Source organism: Musa acuminata, chromosome BXJ3-6, assembly GCF_036884655.1.
Source record: "Musa acuminata AAA Group cultivar baxijiao chromosome BXJ3-6, Cavendish_Baxijiao_AAA, whole genome shotgun sequence".
In the NCBI taxonomy this organism is placed as follows: Eukaryota; Viridiplantae; Streptophyta; class Magnoliopsida; order Zingiberales; family Musaceae; genus Musa; species Musa acuminata.
Window position 1 is genome coordinate 35,548,715 of NC_088354.1, and position 27,324 is coordinate 35,576,038.

A 27,324-nucleotide genomic window follows, 5' to 3' on the forward strand; every position below is an offset into this window, starting at 1 on the left:
TTCCAAAGCAGAACCAGGATGTGTGCTTTCTTGGTGGAATTATATGGCTGATCCACTGATGTCTATGACATCTTCTGTGGTAAGATCGAGTTTTATTTGCCTTCTTGGAATTTGAAAGCAGAAGCTAACAAGTAGACCTGCACCTGATTCAATGGTGCTGACTTTGATATAGACGAGCTATTAGAAACCATCTGTAAATTGAAGAGGCACCAAGAAACATGGAACATGATCGAGTGATTGATTCAAAGCTGCAATTTGATAGAGTAATTATCACTGTTATAAGCCCATACAAGAATCATCATTGAGAAATGGCACATAGATTGACACAAAAGAGTGCAAAACCAAGGAACAATTTTAGTTCATCCCAACTGGAACAGTGCGGATGTTTTGCCATAACATGAACAATATACGTACAAATAGGTTGAACAAAAGCAATCTCTCATCTCTCCTCTTTTACTTCACAGACATTCAACAAACTAGTATAAGCAACACACATCAGGTAGCTCTGAGAAAGATCCATTGTCCTACGAAGAATAATCTCGTGAAGTAGTTCATCACATCATATTGATATGCTGTTTGGGATCCCTCGCCCTGTCACTCCTGGGCCAGATAAGGGAAGAAGAAGTTCATATGGTGGAACACCTGCGCCGCTCCTGTTCTTCAGATAAAAGTTCTTGTTTCTTCTATTTATGATCTCCTCGATCTCTTCCAGCCTTGCAGAGAACTTCTCAAAGCAGCTCGCGATATGCCTGTTGTTCGTCCAATGTGCATGTGACTCGATCACCTGACCGAGGTACTCCTCATCTGGGGAGTGTGTTGATAACGTATCCTGAACCGCCATTATTTGAGTGGCTTGCAGCTGTGATGGCAGAGCCGATAGGAACATGTACTGAGGATTTAGAAGGAACTTCTCGTACTCTGGTTCGTCCTCTTGAGGAATGAGCTTCTTCATCAGCGTAGGTCGATTTGGCATGTAACCTCCGAAAGGGTATTGGCCAAAGTTTATTGCTGCATGTTGTCCAGATGCAGTCCACACAATTATAGTCAGTATGTGGATCAAGTTTTCCTTGGTGTTCAGGTTAGGCCACCATGGTTCATTTCTTTTGTCAGGGTGACCTTTGTTCTTTATCTCATCCCACCATGCTTGGAGCTCTACATCTGAAGTCACACTACTGTCATCTGAATAGTAGTGGGTGACATAATCCTTGACCCAGTCTTCAATTGCCGACCATACAAGGAGACCGTCCGCAGCATAAGGATAGTCCTCGATGACCAACTTTACTCCACAAGGCATCGAAGGATCCTCAATAGCCATGCCTCTGAATTTCACAGTTGCAAGAATCATCACATCCGAGCAAGATTGTTCCATAAGCACAAACAATTCAATGAAATGCAAGGAAATTAAAGAGTTCAAAGTATTACCCATAAGATTCTTTGTTCTAAACAACATGCCCATGAGCAGATTAATGTTGAAGGACTAAAAGCCAAAGTTTGCTTACCTCCGAATAAGGTCAGCTGGAAGAGCTTCCATGTCAAACCGCCAGAGACTCTTGTATGCAGCCGAACTCAGCTCCATGGAGTACTTCCCGGGACTGAAACAGTTTTCGATGATTCCTCCACCATTGATCAGACTTTGGCGAGCCAACGCATTTATTTCCAGTGTGTACCGCATGTGAGGATGCAACAGCATGAAAATTGGGTGCATCGAACTAAGCTGTCTATGAGTAGCAATGATGTAGGGCTCCATGGCAGCATGTGTCCTCAACCTAAAATTGAAAACCATATTCTTTTAGGAACAGCAATTGAACACATTACACCAGAATTTAAACTATGACCAACCATGAAAGTAATCATATGGGTGTTTGTGCATCTACATTTTTCGACAATTACTGTGACTGTGGGGGATGTGTATTTTGCCTTAATTTAGTCAACATGTACATTCGTGGTCTAAATTTTGCATGTTAGTTTTTTATGCTTAAAGTAGTTTCTGGTTTTTGATCAATTATCAAAAACACATAAAATGTCACTGAATATGGAGCAACACGTGTTGCATAAATCGACATTCATATCTGATTACTCTAATTCTACTAATATTAACCTATCCTAAATTGTGAGTATGCTTCAACACAAAAACAGCTCACCAGTGGTTCACTAGCTGATGGACACCAGCATCATTTGCGCAGGCATGAGCTTTGGCTAATTTCCAAATCCAGTTTGTTGTTGCATCATGCCCATGAGTGTATACCCTTTTCCTTGAAGCTGATGGAGTAGATGGCAGGCTAAGCTCAATTGCAATTGGTCTGAGTATGCCACTACGTGTGTAGAACAAAACTGTCCTTGAAGCATACATTTTCCTTTCTTTCAAGGAATTGATCTTCTTAACATATGGCAAAAGGATGTCATGGTAATCTATTATAAATAGTCTGTCATTATCCATTGCCTGCACGACGAGTTGCAAAGACAACCATCACGAGAGGACAACAGCATAAGAACCAAAAGAACAGTTTATAGGCTCCATCATTACCTCCTGAAGGCTCATTCCATTTAGTTCATGCTCCAGGCATTCTTTAGTTATTGCAGACTCTGGTGATCCATAGGTTTCAGGATCTAGCTTACTACGTATTGGAAATTCCTGCAACCAAGAAATACCATGTGAGTAATATTAAAAGATTTTTAGTTCTTTTCTTTTCTATTGCCTTTTTCTATTATTATTTGGGGTAGGAAGCAAAAAAAATGAGGTTTTGGCATAACAAAGCAGCATCCTGAAAATAGCATGTTCATACCCTTAATCTTTGAATATCTACAGGATTAACACCAGCTAGTGTCTGCCGAGCAAATTCATTGTCCCTCAACCAAGAAAATCTGTCTCCTGAAAATAGTCATGAAGCAAAGATATTTCAACAAAAGAAGCGGTTTATAAGATAATGGTACTAAAATGAGACATTTTTTAGGACAAAATATAAGCTAATATTTTTTAGTCACTTTAGCTAGGATATGAGTTTACGATAGTAAATATTGTCATTATGCTTACTTGATATGATTGATGGTATGTCATATTTCATCAGTTTTTCACCCATGCTCAACAAGTTGCCGAGAACCGTAGGAAGTAAAAGTTTCTGAGTAAGTTTTTGCTCCTCGCTCTTTATAAGCAAACCATCTTTGTATAGCCTGTCGATATCAGAAAAGCACTCGAATTGGCTATCTGAACTAGATAGTGCAGCCATCAAAGCTGGTATCAGATTGTGAAACAATGCTTTCAGAGCTCCAGCAGAAAATGTATTTTGCTTGATTTCCTCAAAAGTTTCATCGCGCGGAACATACACAGAATGAGGTTTCTCTACTCTACTCTCAGCACTTAGATCTGCATTTGAACACATCATATGTACATGATAAGCTTGTGTTTTAAGTTGGTAGCATTAAACAAAAGGAAGATTTTCCAAGCTTTAATCATTGACAAGTAGCAGAATTGCTAAATCTATAAAAAAAAGGGTCGACAATGCATGTAGAGAGTTATATGACCTGCAAGATTACCACAAAATAAAGTTAAATCGATTGCCATCAGCAAAGATAAACATGAAAAGACTGCCACTTTAACATAGTTGATTAATAAATCTTTTGCATACTGTTTATAAAGTTAAAATGAATGTAATTCATGATATAATAGTTCAATTAAATTGAATAAAGATATCAAAGTGCCATTTATTTTGCAGTCAAGGCAAGGTAATTGAAGATTTCTATCTTTTTCTCCATTCTTGCCATCCTCAATGAAGTCTCTGATTTCAAAGATTGATATGGCTGCTTTAGCTATGTTACAGGTGGAATGATATTGAATTTGACCCATTGGTAGAGGTTTAGCACCTTACTGAAGCATATAATATTTTTTCGTAAGAGAAAAAGATACTCAGAACTAAAAGGACCGTGCCTTTTCCATTTTCCTCTCATTTTTCTCATACTTGCTAATTCCTCCTTTACTTGAACTCAGTTAATTCATTAAGTTCTCTGGATACTCATGCATGGTTGGGTTGTTATATCCTCTTTGAAGACATGGTGGGGAGGAAGTGGATGATCTTGCCATGTTATGACGTTTTTATGATAAAATTGTTGGGAAGCCTTTCACACAAGCAACAAAACCAGTCCCAAGACAATAAATCTCTTAGATCAGATAACATAATTTTCACCATACTCCTATTTCTTTACTATTCCTTAGCAGATCGGTGTTAGGAAAGAGCGGCTCTTATTGCCATTTCCATAGCACAGTCCGATTTGAATTCTTGGAGTGTGACAGTGATGAGAAATGAATTTTTTTTCCATCCCCAGCTGAGAATAGGATTATATTGGAAGTGTTGGATATACTAGTTAAGACAAACCCATCTTATAGTCAGACTTGAGAAACCAACTTTGATTTCTATATAGTATGGGTTGAAGTGATGGCAGTGTATGCCAATGTGACAGTGCAGTGTTATGCATGCACTACAGAGCGGTGAGTGCATAAGCTGCTGTTGGCACAGGGTTCACTGAGGTTTCTGCAGGCCCGATGAGAGTGCTCATGAGGATGTTTTGAGTGAAGAAGAGAAAGAAAGAGAAGAAAAGGAGAAATATTGATGGTAGGAAGTTTTTGCGGAGTAGGCAAAACAGAAGTCACACTAGATTCTATTGCTCAGATTACTCAATTGCAGTGAAGAAAAGGATGAAAATTAAGCAGGCTAAAATTATTTTCTTTGTTCTTTTTTTGAAGGAAAAGTTGGAAAACACACCCTTTTGAGAAAATTTGGCCTATTTGGCATGGCTAAATTACAGTTGCTATACTCACTTGCAACAAAAAGTACCTGATTTTGTTGGTGGTCTACCCGTGCGACAGCGTCTGGGATATGGCCTTTTTGAACCACCTAGGACCGGTCTAGCAACATCTGGATCCTTATCAGGATTGCCCAAGTCATTATACAGAGCATAGTCATATATCATTTCAAATTTCTTTCTCTCGCCTTTGCCATTGCCACGCAGACCGAGTAAGATGTCCTGTCTGATGTTCTTTAAACCATCTGGGGTTTGTGATGGTAAATATGCCTGATCATATCAAGAATGGCATCAGATAACAAAATCAGTAGGTAATACTGACAATTAATTGCATCTTCGACCAGAGAAGAAAGCAAACTTCTTGAGTTTTTACTTCCTAGCTAATGATTCAGTAATTGGCGTTGCATAGATCGTACATAGATATTGTTTCTACTCTGTGTTTAAGCAGAATTTATCACCGCAACAATGTGATTGTTTTTTGATGAGTACAATGCTTACTTGCTTTCCATCTCACCTGATTGCTGAATATTATCCGGCTCTGAGGATTATCATTGCGAGTGTGGATCCATGTATTTGCAGGGAAGAAAAATGGTCCGTCATTAAAACCATGAACAACAATCTCCACCAGGTAGAACTCCTTTTTGTGGAGGTTGGTGATGCAAATGGCTCCCGGGCGACCAAAACCAGACGGCACAGTGAAATTGGCTGCATACTCAACAAGTGATGGATGGTTTGATGATCTTGGCAGAAAACCCCTTACAGCAACCTCTGCACTCCTTTTTCCTGATTCAGAATCTGACAACAACAAGGTACATGGATTAATCATCCGACACAGATCCTGAGTGTATCTAGATATTTTTCTTGATAATGTCAAAGCACACAATGAAAACCTTTCATGTTAGGTCACTGAAAAGTCAGAAAAAAAGCACCCATTTCATTGTCGAAGGAAAAAAAATTGTGCGTAGGACAATTAAGTTTTGTTTTACAAATCGTCAAGTCTGATAACACACTTGATGAGATTATTATCCCATGATAGCAGAAAAAAATTATATATCAACACCTTCCTAATACTACAAGACTGGTTTTCTTAGCTCTACCTTTTACCTTTTCGCATCTGAAACTTAGTGAAGGCTGAGCTCTGAGTCACATATGTGTCGCATCACATGCATCTCGGCAAAACTACTCAATGAAGAAAAGAGCAAAAAAACAAAAATGCATAAGGGAGTGACAAAGCTGGAAGTGGAATTCTACTGGTGGAAGCTTCATCAGATAATGTTGCCCTCCACTTGATGAAAAAGAATCACTTGACGAGAAGTTTAACCACAGTACTATGATTGAACATTCATCACCTAACAAGCATAGTTTTGACTTGCGTGAAGCCGTCATTTCCTCAATCAGAACTCATTCATGTTTGACACTCTACTGCAAATCACATTTCAGTAACAGTATAAAAGAGTAAAGAACTCAGTTCTGCGCTAGAAGAGAAAGGGATTGGCACTTGGAAACCATGACAGTGTCAGCTCAGCACCTAATATAACTATTCCCCACAGGAAAAGACACAGTCCTACAGAACTATCACAGACAAACTGAAACACTCCAGCATGAAACTGGCCATATCTGAAGTCCAAATCGAAAGGCAAAACAGAACAAATTTCTACCCTATTTAAACAATCCAGACATGAATCTGATCATTTGAAATGTTCGATTGGCTCACCGGGATCGATCTCCTCGCTGACGAGCTGGACAGTGATGCCCTGTCCGATCCCATTGACGAAGTACTCCAACTGGTCCCCAATCTTGCTCACCAGCTTCTCCTTGATCCTGTTCCTCACCGTGAGCACCACCCTGACGTCGATCGAGTCCCCCGGCGGCGCCGCGGCCCTCAGCGCAACGCCGACGGCCGCCGGCTGCGACGGGAGCGTGCCGACGCTCTTGTCGTCGCTGCTGATCACCGCGCGGACCGTCCGGCTGGCGATCGATCGCCGGCAGCTGCCAAGGTTGACCAAGCGAGTCCTGCTGCTCCTGCCGGCATCGAGCTGCGGGGCGATGGCGGGGAAGAAAGAGGTTGACTTGGCGGACAGCATCCCGGAGGCCAAAGTCCACAACCACAAGTGAAGAAAGGAGGGAACTTTACAAGATCTAGTGAATGTATATATCAGTCTCAGATAAGAAAAATCAAAAAGGAGGAAGCAGAAGACGATGAAGATGAAGATGAAGATGATGATGAGGAGGACCGAGGAACCGTCGAGCGGAACAGAGAGAGAGATGGCGATCGCAGTGGGTGTTTGATGGAGGGGAATTATATATTTGTAGCAGGATAGTATGTTGATGGAGAGTACACGCGAAGGTTCGCATGGAGATTAATGCATGTGAAGGTTTGTATATTTGCAAGGTTTTGAATTTTCAAAAACTTTTATGTTAAACTGAATTATAAAGAATCACATACAAAAAATCATTTATTTTGGGGATGTATATATGAATTTTTGCATGCTTTTGCATGTAAGATTTTGAGTTAGGCTAATTAGATTTTTATATATTTATAAAAATATTTTATTTTTTTTCTCATTGATTTTCTTAATATAAATACATATATTCTAATATAATTTTTAAAAATATAAATATCGTAACATTAAAATAATTAATTACAGAAATTAATACATAATTAGCCCTGTTGAGTCGGCATCAGCTTCGAGCAGCTCCAATGTGTCGGTCGAGTGACCAAACACGTAGTAGGGAACTCTCATTGGCCTCACAGCAGCGCTGTTGGGTCTTTCCATGGGACCCACGACTGCTGACCAATGGTAAGTGCCACGTGGCTATATGGTGGCTCGCCTGACCCATAGGATCCGTTTCCCACGTGACGTTTCAAATCGAAAAAGGTCCTTAGAAAGCTTATTTGTCGATGATATATATATATATATAACGCACAGAAATTATTATTTATAGGTGGAAAAAGGCACGTGCGTAAGACTATTTGCACGTGTAGACACATCTAATTAAGGGAAAAAAAGGCTATGATTAGGTTGTATTTCTTAGAATTTTACTTAGGAAGGACTTAAACAACGAGATACTTGTCATATTAAAAAGGAATAAAGGTAGGACTCAGATATAACAATAATAGGTAGGAAATCCAAATGGTATTTTCGATATCTTCATAAAAATGTTTCTTTTAGCCACTTGGTTTCCTGGGAATATCTATATTTGCCCTTTTCATCAGTACTTACCCCATGCAAATGCTTTGGCTGACCCACTTGATTGCAGAACAAACTTGACCGCCTGGTGCAAGTCATCTCCGAGCTTTCCCAGTCCTTTCAAGATGACAAGTGCCGCTCATTTTTCTGTTCTTGAGATTGTTCATTGTGGTCATCATCTCACCTTTTCCTCTCAGAAATGATGCAGGAGAAATAAATACTGGATTTCACTGATTGAACAACGACCTAAGTTCATACTTGGATATGCTCCTTTTATTTTAGCATGAAATAATGATATCTAATGCAAACTGTGTGGGGAAATGATTGTGCGTATTATTCACAGAGAAGGCTGTGAGATTGCATTGCTCCGATCATCTACAGTAAGTATTCCTCAAGTACTCAGACCCCCTTCTACGTGAACAGCACCTGCAGTTGGGACAGATAACTTTAAGCTCTCAGGTCTATTGCAGCACTACCTTTCTGCAGCCAAAGCCATGGAGGCTTAAAGGAGTCTGATGCTAATTGCTCAGCCTAGGATGGATGGATGGATAGAAGCATGATGTGGTGAGAAAGCAAATGACGCAAAACTATGTTACATCAATTGGAAGATGTCTTACTTTATGGTGAGATCATTTCAGAAAAATGATGGCCAGCAGAACAATGTCAGATGTGGTCTGAGTTATCTTTACATGTCTAATGATTGCAAGCAATGGACCCACAATCAGGTATAGAACTCATAATTCAGCATCCCATTTGTCAATGCTGATTGATAGAAGATAAGATTTCCCCACTATACGAGGAAATCTTATCTATTCTGTGAGGAAAATCCTCTATTCTGTTGAGGAAAATCCTCCCTCTTAATCCTATAAATAGGATAGGAACATGTTAATGTATTCAAACTAAAGCTATTTCATTTCTACAATAAAGCTTCTTATATTATATTGTTCTTATCTTCTATTATTTCTATCATGGTATCAGAGCCGCTTGCTTAGAGCAAGCTCTCTTCTTGCTGCCAATTCATCATTGGTGTTGCCACTCTACGTCAACGTCCGTTCCCTTCCGCTACGGCATTTCCGTTACGGCATCTCTAGTGCTGCTCATCAGCACTGCCCCACCTTTCTTCCTCGTTGTAGCTATTTTCCTTCCTCTTCTGCTACAGTTTCCTCTTCTACTACAGCTTCCTCCTCTGTTGCAGTTTTCTCCTTTGCTGTAGTAGCATCACTGCAACATTGCTGTAGATTTCTTCTCTACCGTCACAGCCGTCGTAATCGCAACCACGACCAACGTCGTTGAGAAAAGTGAAGCTTCGCTCTTGCCTTCGGCAAGCGACCAACGTCGCTGAGAAAAGTGAAGCTTCACCCTTCGGCCAGCGACCAACGCCGTGCATTCCTAAGAGGCTCCGTGGTCAATCCTCATCTTCCTCACCGCGGTAGTCTTCGCTGATCTGTCAACATTCGGCAGACTTAAGGAGAATGAAGGGAACGCCTGTGCCATCACAACAACAGCATTCGCAGCAACAGCAACAGCGATCTACACTTATCTTACTCACGAAGTCTCTTTCTTACCGATCCAAGATTGGTATCCTTGTCATGAGCACTATCTTGCGGGGGCATGATAGAAGATAAGATTTCCCCGATAGGAACATGTTAATGTATTCAAGCTAAAGCTATTTTATTTCTACAATAAAGCTTCTTATATTATATTGTTCTTATCTTCTATTATTTCTATCATTGATAATATTAATAACAGTAATATTATACGAAACTTTTGCAAGTGACGCATGATGTGTAGTACAAGAACAGCAACATAACCTGTTATAGTCCTTCCTGATCATTAAATAATGGAAATAAGAGTTGTCGTAAACACCTTCTTGTACATTCTATTTGTCATGATGTGAATTCATTGGTTTCTTCCTCTGTTTTGTAGCATTATTTTTTCTTTGCTGTTTTACATGTGAATTTATATTGTATTGATCGAAGGAGTGTCAACATGATAAGAACCATACTAAATGGATGACAGCTTGAACCACATGCCGTGAAATGACAATAAATGTGAAGCATATGAAACGAAGAATTATTTTCATAATACGCCCAAGACCAGAAGAACAGGAAGACAATCTAATCTTGATTTGACCACTCTTAAATGGCACATCAAGAAAAAGTCAAGACGATGGGTAATTATAAGTATTTGAACTTGTTAGCATCACAATTTATATACCTCAAAAATTTATATTAAGATCTCTTTAATTCTAAAAGTAAAATAAATAATCTTATTTATTCATCAATTATATTGATAAAAATATAAATACATGATATGGAGCAATACAAAAATAATAAGTAAAAAGATAATTTTAATGTTTATATTGGATCGACGTAAAAGTAATGAGCAGAAATATAATTTTAACATTTCTTTCGTTTCTAGCAACAAGTAAGTAACTTTATGAGTGTGTCGTCATTTCTAGCAACAAGTAACTTTATGAGTGTGTCGTCGATCATGGAGAGAAACTAGATGATATTGAAGATCACCTAACCAAAGATAACCTCTATAGAGGATATTACATCGAGATCGACAAAGCAAAAGCTCTCATGAAAATGAGGAGGCCACTAGGCGTAGCGAGAGTGGTCACTATCGAGATGTTTAGTGTCGTCGTCACCCAATTGTTAATGTTGGTGATGATCAACGATAAGAAGAGTGCCTAGACCTTAGGTGGTGATAAATAGGGCGACAAAGAAAGCATGGGGCAGAATCTACTAACATTACTATATGCCTAGCCAAGAGCCAAGCAACAAAGAACAAGAGCTAAGAGCTTATGTTGCAATTTGATGTCATGCATTCCATTCCATGGTAGCATGAGCTAGGCCACCTAGAAGACTGATTACATTAAATTTGACAATAACAACTAAATTAATTCTGCAAGTCTGAAACATGATCCAATCTGACCTAGGTCCCTCCATGATATCATGTGGAGAGGGAGTCATTTGTAAATGGGAGGGTTGGGGAAAAATCAAACAGATAGCCTTAAAAAGTCCAAGTTGCAAATATATAACGCAAGCAAGAAGGGAGTTTCTCAACATGGCAGAGAACTGATTTACTGTATGACCTCATCATGTTATATTGTGCTAAACTCTCACATAAAAGTTGCAGGAATATGAGCACACAAATAGTCAGACAAAAGCAGAAACCATAGAGAATTATGCCATCCACCATGAGAAATTCCAAATTTTCCTTGCAATGAAAAAATTATAATACAAGAGACAAAAACATCAATGAACAGGTATAAAGAAATATCATACAGGTTCAGTTTGTCGGTGGAAGGCTTCAAGCCTTGACTTGAGCATTTCAACTGTGTCATCCTTCCTTTGGATCAAGGGTTCTCCTGACACCTTCAGAGAGCAAATAACATTAAATGTATAAGACGACTTATGACACTAGGACATTAAATACAAGGTTCCCGAGACCTGGCATATCTGATTACGAGAAACTTCGCTAGCATCAAATGCTGGAGTAAGTTGCATAGGCAATGAATGTAACAGCAAGTATATGACAGTCAAAGAGCTAAAAAATGACTCTGCTATTAGAGTAGACTGAATCAACCCAAATAATTGTCAGTGCCATGTCAGTTCTCATAGAACTGATGAGTTGCTTAGGTATGAGACAAAGACAAAATACAAGGTTCCAGACCTTGGAAAACCTGAGGACAAGAAACTTAGTTAGCATCAAATGCTGGACTAAGTTAAAGAATGTAACAGCAAATACATGACAGTCAAAATAAGCTTAGAAAGGTCTCTGCTACTTAGGTAGACTGAATCACGACTAGAAACTGCATAGGTCATGTCAGCTCTCATAAATATGACAAGTTGGACCCATACTTGTCAGTGTGATACATCAGGCACATGAGTAACGATATCGCACCTCGAAAAATTATCAGGGGAGATTCAGTCCACCTAAATAGCAATTACACCTCAGAAGACATACTAACTTGTGCAATTTACAAAGTAGTACTATGAATCATAGACAAGCGTAAGAATTTTTGCTTGCAACAATCAGTAATTAGAACATACAAACCTTCTGATTGTGTAAACTTGTAGTATTTATTTCCTGACAGTCAACGGTACCTTCTACCACAAAAATGAACACAATACTGCAGGTATTTCTTACACACTGCATACATGCACATTTCTCCACATATACATAAATACCTCTATGCATGTATATAGATGCATATAAACATACATGTATATGTGACAAAAATCTGATAAGATTAACCATTAATCTTAATACTACATGGTACATAGACTATGAGTAGAAATCTTTAGCCCAACAGGAAACTAAATGTTTTACTACTGATTCCTGGATTTACACAAACACTATAGCTTCCCACCTGTCTCTGCCAATGTCCCCAGGTTAGCCTAGGACAGTTCTTAGGTAAAAGTAACCTTCATATGCACTGGTTAAATGAGGTGAGTCAATTTTAGTTAATAGCACAAAGAGAGGAAGAACAAGAATTGATGGAACTATACCAGAAACAAGAAAAAGATATTTGATGGCTATTAGAGTGAACAGAGATATTCCCCATCGCAAAGCTCAATGACAGACTTCAGATCTTAAAGCTTCTTATTGATGTTGTTTTGTTTATATAAGACATCTGAACACTGAAATGTTCCTTCTTTATATAGACAAAAGTGTGTGCTTCCAAATTACCCAAGATATAGTAATAAAGGCAGGAAAAAGTGCCCATAATCTGAATCAAAAATCTCAAAGATTGTCATTAAAAGCTAAAAATATAAAAGTTACAATTCGATGTTTTCAGAATACCTCATGGAGTGAAACGATAAAGGGAAAAAATTATTTCTCGAATTCAGCTGTACATTAACCATTGTGTGTGCTAACCATCGCATGAGTATCCAGAAATAGCAAATGAAATCTGCCTCTATAGTTAAATTTGAAATAATGTTCTCAAACATAAAAGTGAAAAACATTTGTTGGCTCACAGAATGGAAAATTTTCAAGTAATGTTAATAACATAAAACACCAACAATATCTACATGGGTACCGTTGTTCACAGTGTCCACGTTGATAGAGCATGTCAGAAAGCATCTTGGTTACAGAATGCTTAACTAGAAATTTTGTATTTTTTGTCTTACTCACATCATCAATTCCAGGACCTTTGAAGGAGCAAATTTGGTGTGATAAGTCCTGCCATCATCAATTGCAAAATTGAGCACTTTATCAACTTTGACACCTTGTTTTGCCAGCATCTCATCGAGCTGCATGAAGAAGTTAAGAAATTGTAACAATGCTCCTAAGCCACAACAAAGAAATACTTAAACATCAGATAAAGCTCTCTTGTGCCTATCAATGTGAAGAGTGAACTTAGAATTAGGGGAAAAGAAACAAGATTTTAAACTTTTCAGCTTGGACAACCGTCCTTGGGAATCCATCCAGAATGATACCCTTTTGGCATGATAGTATTTTCATTGCCTCATCAATTATTCCAACAACCAAGTCATCATAGACCAACTTCCCTAGAAAATTTACAGCCAAAACAAGTAGTTGATCTTTAGAAGGTAGCCTTGCCATTTGTTCTCATTCCTTTTATCCTAGTTCATCAAGTGTTGTTGCCTGGATGCTATCGACTGGGAGTTGGCATGGCTTGGTCTTGACCCAAAGGCACGAGGCTATTCAAGTAACCCACGTGGTAGTCTCGCAAGGCTATTGATGTGGCACCAAGGTGATTCCGAGATGGCCTTCGGAGGGACTCCGAGTGTCCAAGGTGTCTCGAGGTGGGCCTCGGTCTCATCGGGAGATCTTGCACAACGTTTAGTGTCAGAGGGATGTTTATACTCCTCTGACGCTCAAGTTAGTTTTATGGTATTGTGTGGGTGTAAAAGATTTTCTCTGAGAGAGCTCCCACTCTTGGGCAAGCATCGAGGCCGACTTTTATACCTGGGCGGCCAAGGGGACCATCTGTAACCGTCACAACACCCTCCCCTTGGCATTTTGTCCACGTGGACGACAGACCCGAATGGTCCCCTGCGGCCAATCGTCCACAAAGGCCGATTGAGGGGGAGCAGATCTGATCGGCCACCCGGGGACCACTATCCCCGGCGGCCGACAGGATCGGCCCGAACGACCTCCAGTGAACTGTTGTCGACGGGGGCCGACAGGCCATTACCTCTCCCATGTTGCTGCCGAGTAGGGAGGTGACTCAACCTTTACCTTCCACGTCGGTGCCTTGGTGGTGGCCAACTGTCGGGCTGGTTTAGTCGCCAAGATATTACCTATCATCAAGCAATACCTTAACCAATGCCTATTTAATTTTAATTCCAAGAGGGGTTTTGGCTGCAACAGCAGCTCGCAACATATCACCGGTTGCCAAATGACACAAGCAATAGTCATCCTTTATAATACGTGACCGAGTGCCCTTCCCAGACCTCGGTGTCCCTGACAAGACTTAGAAGTTCATCACCGTTTTCTTGTCTTCTGTTTGAGGAAACCAAAAGTTTATTTCTTGTAATGTACGGTCTCAAAAGTGTGCTTCCTTATGATCATCATATTCACGTCACCAATTTCAAGAACTTACCCTAATTATCTCGCACAAGATTCAAAATATTGATGCTACGTGACATCAATGTAAGAACCAGATTCAAATTTCCGAGACAATGTGTCGAGAAATAATTTTCCGAAGCCGCTTTTCTTGAATACGCAACATTAGACAGCAAATTACCGAAACAATAGGCGCATCAAACCCTAACTACCAGCAAAATACTTGACTAAACAATCTTTCATCCTACATTGCAACCAACAGGAACGATGCTAAATTCTGACGCCAAAAGGAAAGGAACTGCATAATGGAGAAATCCAACGAGCGACTACCGGAGAGATGTAGAACCTATGAGAATGAGGCGCTTGTCAGGCTTGGAGGCGCACTTCATGCGGTGGAGGACCTCCGTCATGAGATCCAGCAACGGCACGTCCTCGAGATCCACTTGGCCGCCGCTCCCGATCTTCTTTCCTCCACCAATCTCCTCCGACGAAGCGCAGAGGGTCGCAGAATCGATCGAACTCAACGCCACAGAGATCAGTTCGAGGACACACTCGTGGCGGTTTAGGGACGGACGCAGAGCAAGCGCTTCAGAATCTCGACACGTCATACTTTGCAGATGACGTAAGGGATGCTTCGATGCCTTACGCTTGCGGGACCCGCTGTCGTCCCAATGACAAAACAGGTATTTTCGGGGTACAAATGACAAGTGTAGAATGGTTTAGTGTTGATTGTGCAATTTATTTTAAGAGGGTTTTTTTTTCTATTTTTATTTTTGAACGATTTTACTGAAAAACCTTCTTTTTTATTTTTTATTTTTCCAAAAGTACCCCTATTTTTATTTTTTTCCAAACTATACTCATATTTTAAATAATACTAAAAATATCTCTCACTAGTCTCAATGTTTTTTTCCTTTTAATTTTGGGGACATCTTATGGATTGGTCCATAAGGTGCATTGGTCCAAGTGGATAAACTATTATAGTGTTTTTATTTTACTTATCTATAGTATTTTTATTAAAATACTAGAAACACTATAAAGATATTAAAAAATACTATAAGTGACATTATATTATGGTGATTTCATTTTGCTCATCTATAGTGCTTTTTATTAAGATATTAAAAATACTCTTTAGTTGTCATTGTTTATAGATCATTACGGTATCATATTTTTATGCTTGTAGTTAATTTGGTTGAGACTAAGAGTTCGTTTGGATTTAAGTACATCTTATGGTATTTTTATTTTGATGACTAAAGCACTAGATCATTATGATATTAAATTTTTAGACTTAAATTTAGTTTGATTGAGGTTATGAGTCAATTTATATTTTTATTATGATGTCTAAAATCATATAATAAGTCACAACATTGCAACATTCATTTGGTTCAAAATTTACGAGAAAAATATATTGATGGTGAAGGATATTCTTAACATTATTCAAAATAGAAAACAGCATTTGAGAAAATAAAAAATATATGAAATCTTTTCGAGGGGAAAAAAAAGAAGGGACTTTCTCAGGAAAATCATCCTTTATTTTTATCACATAATGATCTAATCTTATTGCTTATTGAATTGATTTAAGAGGAAAAAAAAATGAAAAAGTGAACTGATCACTTAATTTGTTAATCCCTTAAATGATAAAAACAATAGCTTTCTATGATAGCAAGCCAAAAGGAAAGGCTTTTTTTTTTCCTATAATTTTCTCTAAAAAATAAATTTCTATCATGCACAATTAGTTGATCGATTTGTCGGTAGATGAGTCTACTATACTAAGATTATAAACTCTCAACCATTAGTAAGTGGATATAATATATTAATTTCGATATCGATATTCATATGCAAATAAGAATTCCATTTCTGTCTCCAAAAGAGAATTACTCTAATTTTAATAATGGGATTGGAGTTGGTGGGTTGATTAGGATGACAAAACTAAGGAGTTGGAGTGAGAATTAGAGAAAGGGAAGAAAATAAGGTTTTGAATAGGAGTTAATTTTATATTGTGATTCAAGTTTAATCTGAGATAGAGACAACTCACTTGTCTCTCTGACCACCACCAACCATGCATTACTTGTATGGAATGCTGAAAGAGTCAGGTTTGTTGATTAAAGTCAATATCTAATGCACATTTGATTAGAAATTTTGTCCCTAAGTTGTATAAATCATTGAATATGTGATACTAAATTAATATTATGTTTGAAACTTGGATAGGAAGAACAACTTCCTTGATTTGGCCATTCATATTTGTATTCCTACATCCATCTTTTTAACACCACTATCATTATATCTTGTTACCACACCCACCATAATGTTTTGCTCTATTAATGAGACCAGGTTCATACCAACAAGGCAAACTATCATCTCTCTCTCCCTCTCTCTCTCTCTCTCTCTCTCTCTATATATATATATATATATATATATATATATATATACATAGAGAGAGAGAGAGAGAGAGAGAGAGAGAGAGAGAGATTTATAAGCCTTCAAAAAATTAAAAGTGATCAAATATCAAATAATTGACTAAAGTAATAAAAAGCATAATTAGTAGTAGTTAAAACTGGCATCTATCATCTAAATTTGTAGAGAAATATATATATGTATACATATGAGTTAGAGAGGCGATACTCTTGCAGTAAAAGGATTTAGGATAAAAATATATTATGAATAATCTGTAGTCTCATCCTCTAACTTCTATCACAAATTATGATTTCCACAAGGATAACCATTTATTGGGTAAAAAATTTAGGGTTGTTGATCATCACATTACTCATAATCCATTATCTAATTCTTATAACAAAGGAGAGATGTTGATGATTCATGGCACTGATCTTATTGGAAACAAAATGGGAGAAACAATACTTGTTTCCAGCTCATCACATCAAAGTAAGTACATCATGGAGGGCATCACTAAAGCAAATGCTTTAGTTTGTCTGGAAATAATGATGCTTGGCATAGAGGACCCACAAATAATAATAAATATATGTGTATAATAAAAATATATATTCATAAATGAATCTAATAAAATTTATCTAATGGGACATCCATATTTTATACATCATAGGCCTATCAATGTTTAAAATATTGAAATTTATAGTCTTTTTGTAATGAGTTATCAGCAATACCAAAAAATATATTATTCTGCTTACATCCATCCACAGAGGACATGGAAGTGCCACCAGCCCCTTGAAGACACTAACATTTCATCTGCCTCATGTTGTGCTTGTTGTTGCTCACCTCATGGTGTTATTTGCATGACCATTTGTTTATTTTGTTGCTTAGAACATTACAGTGATGTACAATCCAATGAGAAGACAAAGGCATGGTCCTGTGGTGATCATTGAGGAGGGGCCATCAATTAACATAGCCAATGGAGAAATGGTGAGACACCATCATTGGGTTAGGCTCAGGACAATGAACACTCACCTCTCACCATCTACCTTGAAAGGTCCATCATAATGATTCTAAAATAATGTTACACCTGCAATTACCCTATCAACTAATTTTATCTCTTTCAGTGTTAGAGTAAACTCTCCATTTATGTTTACAAAAGATAAAAAGAAATTAATTTTATTACTTAGTGGATCTCATGTTCACATATATAATTTTTTAATATAATAATTAAGATATAATTTTTAAAATTATTAAAAAATATCAAATTAACTATTTTTAAAATACAACAAATATTTATGGGAAACAATAATTTTTTGAACATCCATTTGCTTGATAGAAAGTCAAAGGTATCGAGTAACTTAATTGATATATAAAATTTTAAGATCAAATCTTAAGGACAAATAATTTTATGAGCAATACTAACTAAATTAAAAAAAATATTCCATAAATAAATTCAATTAATTAGAAATATTTGTGGTGACAACAAAATGGACCACCAGCCACAATAGACAGCCGACACCGTGGACTCCTTCCAACGTTCCGAAACCCACCAACCCAATCACCAGCAGCAGCACGTCGTTACCCCTCCGTCACCCGTTCTCCGATTGGCCGAATGCCGCCGGGCCCACGGGGTGGCTCGGTGGTTGTTAAGGTACGTCTTTTGGACGGACGAGAGGCTCCTCTCGCGGAACTCCACCGTGGAGTGGGCCCGCCGGTCTTTTCCACTTGCGCATGGCGGAAGTTTGAACCGTCCGATGGGGATCGGACGGGTGTAGTGGTATCGGGTCGTCTCTTTCGGCTGATCTCTCTCCCACTCATGCCGTCGGCGAATACTTCCAGAGCACAAACGCATCCCCCTCTCTCTCGCCATGACCTCAGATGGAATGCGCTCTGACTAAATTAATATCCTATTCCTGCAAAGGCAGCTTCTTTTATTGAAAAATCTATTCTTCTTCTTCTTCTTGGCTCGTCTCTTTCTTTACTCTTGGAGGGCGGCCTTTGGTCGCCATTGTGCTCTGACCACCGACCTATTGGCGGAGGAGATATCTCGGAGGGAATGCTGAGAGTTGGCGGCGATCCGCAGCTATCGTAGACGATTTAAGTCCCTGTGCGAGGTGACCTTTCCTCTCTTTCCATGTAGGATTTTTTGGGGCCTTGGGTTGCTGAAAGATCTGATCTTTTTTGGTCTCTCCATTGCGTTTCTTGTGATTGGCTAGAGAATCTCCAGCTTGCGCTTTTTTGCTGGCCTCTAAATCACAGTGCTAGATGACCTTTACTCTCTCTGTTGTTTCAATAGGATATGTTTTGGTAGAAACTTTGATCTTTCTTTGGCTTTCGTAAACAATTGTTTGAATGAGATTGTATCCTTTGGATTTCTTTTAGAGCTTTTGTCGCATTTTGTGAATTCTCGGTTTTCTTTTACCTCAAAATTTGTTCTTGTATCTCTCTAAGTTGTCTTCTCCTCTCCTCATTGATTTGGTGTGTAAGCTGTGAAGAGTTGAATTGGATCGGCAACGAAGTAAGCAGTTTAGTCGTTACAGTTACACGAAAAAGATGGATTTCTTCTTTCTTTCTTCCTTTCTTTCTTTCTTTCTTTTCTCCTTTACTCATTTTTGTGGAGTTAGAACCATTTGGATGTGGGATAGTTCAAAACACTGCTCTTTTGGGGGTAAATTGGACACATTCTTGTGATCTCTTCATTTTGTGGCTGTGTGAACTAAAATGAGGTTTTCTTTGTGTTAAACTTGGTCAATAATTGATGCCTTGTGTGAATGAGTCCTTAATCTATTGTTTAATTGGATCTATCACGATCTACTGAATCAGCTAAGTAGGACTGTTTCTTTTAATTCTTGAGTTTCTAACATCGTATAACTTCTCCTTTCAATGTTGATATCTCAGAGGACAATTCTTGATCTGCATTTCCGGTGGCATTTGCCGAATACACCCTCCCACCATCAAAATCCAGTCTTGCAGCCATGGTGCTGGGCCTGCGGTCGAAGCACAAGAAAGGCGCTTCGGTTCACGTAGATTACATCATCCACATACTAGAAATAAAGCCATGGCCACCATCCCAATCGCTGAAATCCCTGCGTTCCGTGGTCCTGCACTGGGAGAACGGGGACCGTAGTTCTGGGTCCACGAGCATTGTTACTCCTAACCTTGGATCAAGCGCGACAGAAGGCAGGATTGAATTTAACGAATCATTCAAGCTTGATGTCACATTATTGAAGGATGGCTCAAGTAAAGTCAATGACAAGGGTGCATTTCAGAAGAACTTGCTTGAATTCAACTTGTATGAACCCAGGAGGGATAAATCAAAGGGGCAGCATTTGGGAAGTGCTCTGATAGACTTGGCAGATCATGGTGTCATTAAAGATACTATGAATGCTGGCATTCTGGTGAGCAGCAAGAGGAGCTTCAGGAACACAGCACAGCCGGTGCTCTATGTTAGGATCCAACCCCTCAATAATGGCAGCATCAGTTCCTCATCCAGAGAGACTCTCTCAAAAGAGGCATCATTAGATGGAAAGGAGTCAGTATCGGACTTGATGAATGAGGAGTATGCCGAGGAAGCTGAAATTGCATCCTTCACTGATGATGATGTGTCTTCACCTTCATCCCTTGCTAACTCATCATCTGCTCTGGAGGCAAATGCAGATTTCTCAGTTCACAATGGTCCTGATGTAGAAGACTACGAGGTACTTAATAAATGTCCTATGAACATGTACATTAGGAGATGGCTTTGGCAAATTAGTCACTGGTTCCTGATTTCTCTGGATAATACAATTTGTGCCCCCCATCAGTTTTTTTCTCAATGTATTTCATGCATGTCATTGCAATTTACATATTTGACAAAACATAATTTTTGATATGGTTTGAATATTGATGTTTGTATTTCAGCCTTGAAATTTCAGTTAAATATTTGGATGATAAATTATGTACCTATGTGTTGGTTTTACAGAATGTGCACCAGAAAGTGAAGGAGGATGAAGAGGTGCATGACAATGATTCCAAATTACTTTTGACATCTGAGCCTGCAAAGGTAGATGATGATGATTCCAACTTACTTTTGGCACCTGAGCCTGCAAAAGTCGAGTCACAAGTGACAGAAGTTTCCTGTGCAACAAATGTTGTCATCGATCAAAATGTGACTTTGCCTGATTCTTTGTTGGTAGGCTCATCTAATAATAACAAAATCTTAGAAGATTGTGATGGATCTGAATCCAAGTCTTCTCAAGAAAGTTCAATGCTCACCATGGAGAAGTCAGAAGCCCTGAGCATGGTGTCTTCATCTTTCACTCATATTATAAGTCCAGAGGGAGCAACTGGATTTCACACTGTAAAAGAGGCTGCAGATGAGAACCTTTTGATGCAAGAAATCCAAGAAAAGTCGATAGATTGCAAGAGCACAGAAAACATTGTAGAAGTCCTTGTACAGAATGAAGATAATAGTGTAATCACAGACATAGTTGAGCCTTCAGATTTTGCTTTTCAGATGAACAAGTCAGACATCTCTGAAGCCAAGCAAAATTTTGATCAGGAAGGAAAATCAGAAGAGAGTATAAATGAATCAGAGGAAGCTGATCATGGTGCACGTTACATGTCTGCAGAGACCGAAACTGAACCGTCAGTGGAAGCAAATGCAGTTGAAAGTCATCTTACTGAAAATGAAAATATAACTAGTGCCCTTGAGAATACTTCTATTGCTACAGCCGAAAGTGCTGAACATATTCAGCAGCATAGTATTTTGCAAAATACTGGCACCGTATCCACTGACTTGGCTATGTCTAGCCGGAGATCTTTTGGTGAGAAACATAGCAACACTTATGCCAGTGAAAGACTGAAGACTATGAAACTTTCAGTGCGGTCACCTCCACGATTGATGGGAAGTATTGCTTATGGTGCCAGTGACCAGTATAAAGAAGATGTTAAGGAAATTGACATCCAAGAAGATGCATGTAATAATGGCACAAACTCTAGCACAGATGATGGAAGGGATGACAATGAAAGCACTAGCTCAGGTTCAAGTAAAGTGAAACATGTTTCTAGAGTTAATGGAAGGGGCTTTTCCAATAACAAAGTCCATGAATTGGAGTTCAGAGTCAAGTTACTTGAAGCCGAGCTGAGAGAAGCAGCTGCCATAGAGATAGGCCTTTACTCCATAGTAGCAGAGCATGGGAGTTCAGCACATAAGGTCCATACTCCTGCTCGAAGGCTTTCTAGGTTGTATAATCATGCTTCAAGACAATGGTCAACCAAAAGGAGGGCAAGTGCAGCTAGAAGTATTGCATCAGGACTAGCTTTGGTTGCAAAAGCCTGTGGAAATGATGTAGCAAGGCATGTAGAATATTCCTTTTTGTTTAACAGAAGCAATTATCACTAGAAGATCAAACTGCAAAGTATAAAATAAATAATTTAATATCTAAATTCTGGAAAAATACTACCATAGAGACACTTAATTTCTGGCTTTCTTTTGTTTGTTCAATTATTCTATTGTTATTAGACATGCTGATTTTTGGATTTACCAAATTATGCCTTACATGTTAATTACTTGACTACATCATATATTAATAATTTTTTTTATTTCTGGTCAAAACAGGTTGACTTTTTGGTTATCAAACACAATTGTGTTGAGAGCCATTGTGACTGAAACCAGTAAGTATCCAGATATTCCAAAATCTGCTAGTATTCGCTCCACAAACAATGGTTCTGTAAAGTTACCAAAGAGCAAATCTTCTCCATTGAAATGGGAATCTATTTCTCACAAGAATGAGAAGTTTTATTTCTCTGAAGAGTTTGGCGATTGGGATGATCCAGATACGCTGATATCTGCACTGGAAAGGATTGAAAATTGGATATTCTCTCGAACTGTTGAGTCCGTCTGGTGGCAGGTACACACTTATTGGCTATGAACACACGAGCCTTATAAGATATATATGTTGTAAATTCCTGGACTTAGAATCTCTTTTTGGGCCTCTTGACATATATTTCCTTTTGTTTCAGACGTTAACTCCATGCATGCAGTCTGGCTATGAAGGCAGTGATCAACAGTTGGGTTCATACTCACAAAAATGCTATGGAAGGACACCAAGCATGGGTGATCAACAACAAGGAAACTTGTCTGTAGAAATTTGGAACAGGGCTTTTAGGGATGCCTCTGAGAGGCTTTGCCCCCTTAGGAGTGAAGGACATGAGTGTGGGTGCTTACATATGTTAGCTAGATTGGTAAGTACAACAAATATTATAGTTACTGGCTAGGCTTATCTAAGTGGTTGTATTGAGACATTTCTTTGGCATAGCTCACTAAAACCAAATTCATTGTTGGTGGCTAGCTATTATACAATGACCAAACAAGTTTAGAAGGTATATCCCATCTTAACAAAAATTTGATCTTGTCTATCTGAGCATTTAGTAGCTTATCCTGACTATAAATTTCAACCACAATTCAGGGTATGATAAGAGTGCCAATGCGCTCTACAATAGCTTAGATATACTACTACATGCATGATCATTTATAATATCTCTTTGAATCAAATTCTTAAGCTTCGTGTGTGGACAACAACATCCTGGGGTGGCAACAAGAAATTGCGTTAGTTCCAAACAAAGCAGGAAGCTTGAACCTTTTGTTTTAACAATAAAGCCCAAGGTTGTTCCAACCCCTTGTCAGGGGATATGCCAATCATCTTTCCTTTTTTATTTTTCTTTTTTGTTAACAGAGAACAGAGCCATGGGAGAAAAATCTTATCTTGCAAAGCTAAAATAGCGAATGAGATTTTATTGAAAAGATTTTAGACTATTTAAGTAGATATTTTAAACATTACAGAGTCCATCTGGAAATAATTTTCTTTTTTGTGATTTTGTCTTAAATTCAATATAATCTGGCGAATTTGGTGTTGATTCACTTTACTTGAACAGCAGGTGCATATTATTGGTCTCTATTTCATATGTACTGATGTGGGGAAAACATGGTGATACAGTGGCATGAAGTGTTGGTTATTCTGATCTTTCTGAAGTACAATATGTTTAGTGGTGCTTATGTGTGTTTAATCCATATTCTGGTCATTATGTGCAATATGAATGGAGCAATAAGGTTATTATATACAGTCTCCACAGAAGTACCAATTGGAGGTTGTATTGATACAGGAGTAATTGCCCTAACAAGATAGTGGATTCATCTGACTAGTGTTTTCTCCAATTTTTGTTTTAATTTTCTTGTGTTCTAGTCCTCGGACATGAAATTGCTTAAAATAAACATAGTCACTTTAATAATCAAAGGAACTTTTACAATTGAATCATCATTATCTAGCTATTTAAGTGTTGTTATGGTCCTTACCAGGTGATGGAACAATGTGTAGCACGACTTGATGTGGCTATGTTTAATGCTATCTTGCGTGAATCAGATGATGAAATTCCAACAGACCCAGTGTCAGACCCAATTGGTGACTCCAAGGTTCTTCCTATTCCTACTAGTGTATTAAGCTTTGGTGCTGGAGCTCAGCTGAAAAATGGCGTAAGTAACATCACGGCTTTATTATAGATCTGCGTATTCTGCTCATATAGAGAATTGACTTATTTTCAAAGTATTGTGCAAACAATTATAAGGCAATTAAACTTTATATTCAATCCTGTCAAAGATTTTTTTCGCTTTTTTCTTTTTGTATTTTCTCATTTGTGATTGGTGATATTCTAGAACTTTGGCTCAGTATCTTCTATATCACTTCTCTGAAAATCTAGTTTGAGCTTGATCTTGGTTCTTTTCTTTCTGTGAATAGATTGGTAACTGGTCTAGATGGCTGACTGACCTGTTTGGCATGGATGTGGATGACTTTGATACCGAAGAGAATGATCAAGATGATGACAAGATTCCTATCTCAGTGTCCTTTAAATCCTTCCATCTCCTGAATGCACTAAGTGATCTTCTCATGCTTCCAAAGGATTTGCTTTTGGAAAAGTCTATCAGAAAAGAGGTTTGTATACAAATTAGGACCGTCATCTATATTTCTAGAAATTTTGACTTTACCATATATTATATACTTTAATTGAATAATGTGTCCTATTTTGTGTTTGTTGTTGCTTTGTGAAGGTATGTCCGACATTTAGTGCATCAATGATCAAGCATATACTTAGCAGATTCCTACCAGATGAATTTTGTCCAGATCCAATTCCAGATGCTGTCCTACAGGCTCTAGAATCTGAGGTTAGTACTAAAGAACTTTGCCATACTCCAATCATGCCAATCTAAATAAACATTGCAGCCAGTTAAAAAAAAAGCCCAATGCACAAGGCAATGCAGAGTTTGTCGAGGGTCAATGCATGCAGTTTTATCATGTAAACAGAGGGATAAATCACTTTGGTCACTTAAATCGCAAAGGGAGAAACCTTACTATGACACCAAAGTTTATTATCATTACTGCAAGTTAGTTGATGATCATCATTGTTGTGATTTAGACCTTACTAGGGATAAACATCAATGAATGATGAGCATAATAAGTTTCCATACATTGTTGCTCATACTTGACCCTTGATTTGCAAAATCCCGTCTGGCCCGTGAGTTGCTCATCAGATAGTTTAAAATGCATACTTATTTTATGCTTTATGATTTCTGGAAATCCTTTCATTCTGATAAAGAACAATTAGCTTTTTCTTGCATGGCGTTCTGTTAAAATCACCACGTCAATACTATTTAAAGCTATTAGTTAATAAATATTGAATTAAACAATGCTGGATTCAAAGAAGAAAATTTAGTTAGTCTATGTACTCACTGCATCTCTTTGGGACTATATGTAATGCAGGCTTATTTTATATGTTCTTGATATCTTATGACTGGCTCTGAGAATTTTTGTTCTGATTTGCAAATATCATTAGGAACCTTTTGAGAGCAGCCAAGAAGAAATAAGAAATATCCCATGCGATGCATCTCCAATCATTTACTCTCCACCATCAGCTACTTCAATAAAGAACATCGTTGGAGAAGTACGAAGCACATCTTTTCTGAGGAGGATTGGATCATCTGTGCTACGGAAATGCCACACGAGCGACGACGAACTTGAAGAACTGGATTCACCCCTTGCCACCATCATCACTGACAATTTCTCTTCTCCGAAGATCGAGACCAAACATGCCAGTTCCAGCTTTATCAGGTACCAGTTGCTCCGAGAGGTTTGGAGAGACGATGATTAGTCTCTTCTTTTTCTTCTTACATCATTTTTTCTTTTTCTTTTTTTGCTTCTTGTATGTAAAATTCAAGCGAATAATCTTCTCTTGTGTATATTGTGCTTTGTGTCAACTTGAGTTGCAGAGAAATGCATGCTTTGTTTAGATTTGGCATAGAACTGCTATGTTGCTCTCAGAATTGGACAGATTCAAATGTATCCTTATTTGCTGTTATGTAGAAGCAGATTTTTATATTTAGGTAAAAATAATAATATAAATTTTGGATACAACACCCTAATTGATATTATAAAAAATAATAATATTTCTAAGCTATTGAATCCCTCAGATTTAATGCTTAAAAGTTTTTCCTCAATTTCCATTGTTATGTGGGAATCATGAAATGTAGGAATAAAGAGGTTGAGCAGTATTATGTCTCTCTTGCATTATAATTATTTATTTTGTGACACCAACATTTTCTTTGTAATTTGCATTTTGTATTATATAGTAAAATGATCAGATCAAAGTTAATCTCTAATAAGCAATTACTGACAAATCACAGAAATCTACTCCTAAAATTTAGATTAAACACAGAGTTGAGATATTTTTAGAAATAGTATTATTTGGGTCTATTTTTATATCCCACAAAAAGAGTTAAGATATTTTGTACACCACTAACTCATATTAGCCTTTTACTATATTTAGGTCCTCTTATTGGGTCAAGCTTTGGTTGACCTAATCTAAATATGGCAAAGTCCAAGTAACTCTTGTAGGGGTAGTGTCGGTATTCCGCGGTCCCTTAGAGATCAAATCCGTCCGATTAAGATATTTAATGTCGGCCGGCGCCGACCACCGTCGGTTCGAGTCGGCGACGCTTGCCCGATGGATCGGGAGAAGACGACCCTTTCTCCCATCGACGCCGCACACGTGGCTCGATGATGCGATCTCCGCCGTCCGATCCTTAAAGTCGCGATCCCGGACGCCCGTGACGGGTCCCTTAACTCCGAGCCACAGGAATAACGAGGGGCCCTTTCCAATCGACGTCCGTGATCTCGTCCTTTTCACCCAACCGACGGCTGAGATCCGTCGTGGGTGGGATTTGCTGACGCCGTGCTCGTCGCCGACCGATCTTTTCGAAAGAAATACTCTTCCTGACCGTGAGTCAAATACCCGTAGGTCTTCTACATTGGGTCCCGCATGGATCCGGCGTTTACATCTAATGATAAATCAGGTAAGTTAGCGGGTGGAAGACACGGCA

General features: G+C 38.4%; 2 protein-coding genes, 1 non-coding gene and 1 pseudogene across 4 annotated transcripts; 1 reads left to right on the forward strand and 3 right to left on the reverse strand.

The window, feature by feature from the left end:
* Positions 1 to 301: 301 nt before the first annotated feature.
* On the reverse strand, positions 302 to 7,090 carry LOC135641711 (lipoxygenase 6, chloroplastic-like). The gene is made up of 9 exons (XM_065157364.1): positions 6,509 to 7,090; positions 5,309 to 5,589; positions 4,827 to 5,064; positions 3,032 to 3,361; positions 2,784 to 2,869; positions 2,525 to 2,632; positions 2,142 to 2,440; positions 1,500 to 1,766; positions 302 to 1,319 (listed from the first exon to the last, which is right to left on the reverse strand). The coding sequence occupies exons 1-9, from the start codon at positions 6,876 to 6,878 to the stop codon at positions 560 to 562; spliced, it is 2,739 nt and encodes a 912-aa protein (XP_065013436.1). The 5' UTR covers positions 6,879 to 7,090; the 3' UTR covers positions 302 to 559.
* A 4,101-nt stretch (positions 7,091 to 11,191) lies between these two features.
* LOC103989322 (adenylate kinase 4-like) lies at positions 11,192 to 15,743 on the reverse strand (annotated as a pseudogene).
* Positions 15,744 to 18,814: 3,071 nt separating this feature from the next.
* On the forward strand, positions 18,815 to 26,303 carry LOC135641322 (uncharacterized). Of its 2 annotated transcripts, none has more exons than XM_065156661.1 (9): positions 18,815 to 19,030; positions 19,815 to 20,614; positions 20,878 to 22,253; positions 22,516 to 22,807; positions 22,920 to 23,141; positions 24,253 to 24,426; positions 24,689 to 24,883; positions 25,000 to 25,113; positions 25,782 to 26,303. In XM_065156661.1, the coding sequence occupies exons 2-9, from the start codon at positions 19,892 to 19,894 to the stop codon at positions 26,094 to 26,096; spliced, it is 3,411 nt and encodes a 1,136-aa protein (XP_065012733.1). In that variant the 5' UTR covers positions 18,815 to 19,030; positions 19,815 to 19,891; the 3' UTR covers positions 26,097 to 26,303. The 2 variants fall into 2 exon arrangements, with proteins under 2 accessions (XP_065012733.1, XP_065012734.1); XM_065156662.1 differs by lacking the exon at positions 18,815 to 19,030 and adding an exon at positions 19,072 to 19,223.
* Positions 23,494 to 23,618, reverse strand: LOC135641895 (U6atac minor spliceosomal RNA). The gene has a single exon (XR_010497833.1). It is a non-coding gene; the product is annotated as a U6atac minor spliceosomal RNA (small nuclear RNA).
* Positions 26,304 to 27,324: the final 1,021 nt, after the last annotated feature.

Bases quoted from the DNA above. Each gene is read 5' to 3' on its own strand.
- LOC135641322 (XM_065156661.1), top strand. From the start codon at position 19,892: ATGGTGCTGGGCCTGCGGTCGAAGCACAAGAAAGGCGCTTCGGTTCAC. The intron at 20,615-20,877 runs GTACTTAATAAA...TTGGTTTTACAG, and splicing joins CTGATGTAGAAGACTACGAG to AATGTGCACCAGAAAGTGAA. The intron at 22,808-22,919 runs GTACACACTTAT...CTTTTGTTTCAG, and splicing joins TTGAGTCCGTCTGGTGGCAG to ACGTTAACTCCATGCATGCA.
- LOC135641711 (XM_065157364.1), bottom strand. From the start codon at position 6,878: ATGCTGTCCGCCAAGTCAACCTCTTTCTTCCCCGCCATCGCCCCGCAG. The intron at 2,633-2,783 runs GTATGAACATGC...TCTTGGTTGCAG, and splicing joins TAGATATTCAAAGATTAAGG to GAATTTCCAATACGTAGTAA. The intron at 1,320-1,499 runs GTAAGCAAACTT...TGTGAAATTCAG, and splicing joins CCAGCTGACCTTATTCGGAG to AGGCATGGCTATTGAGGATC.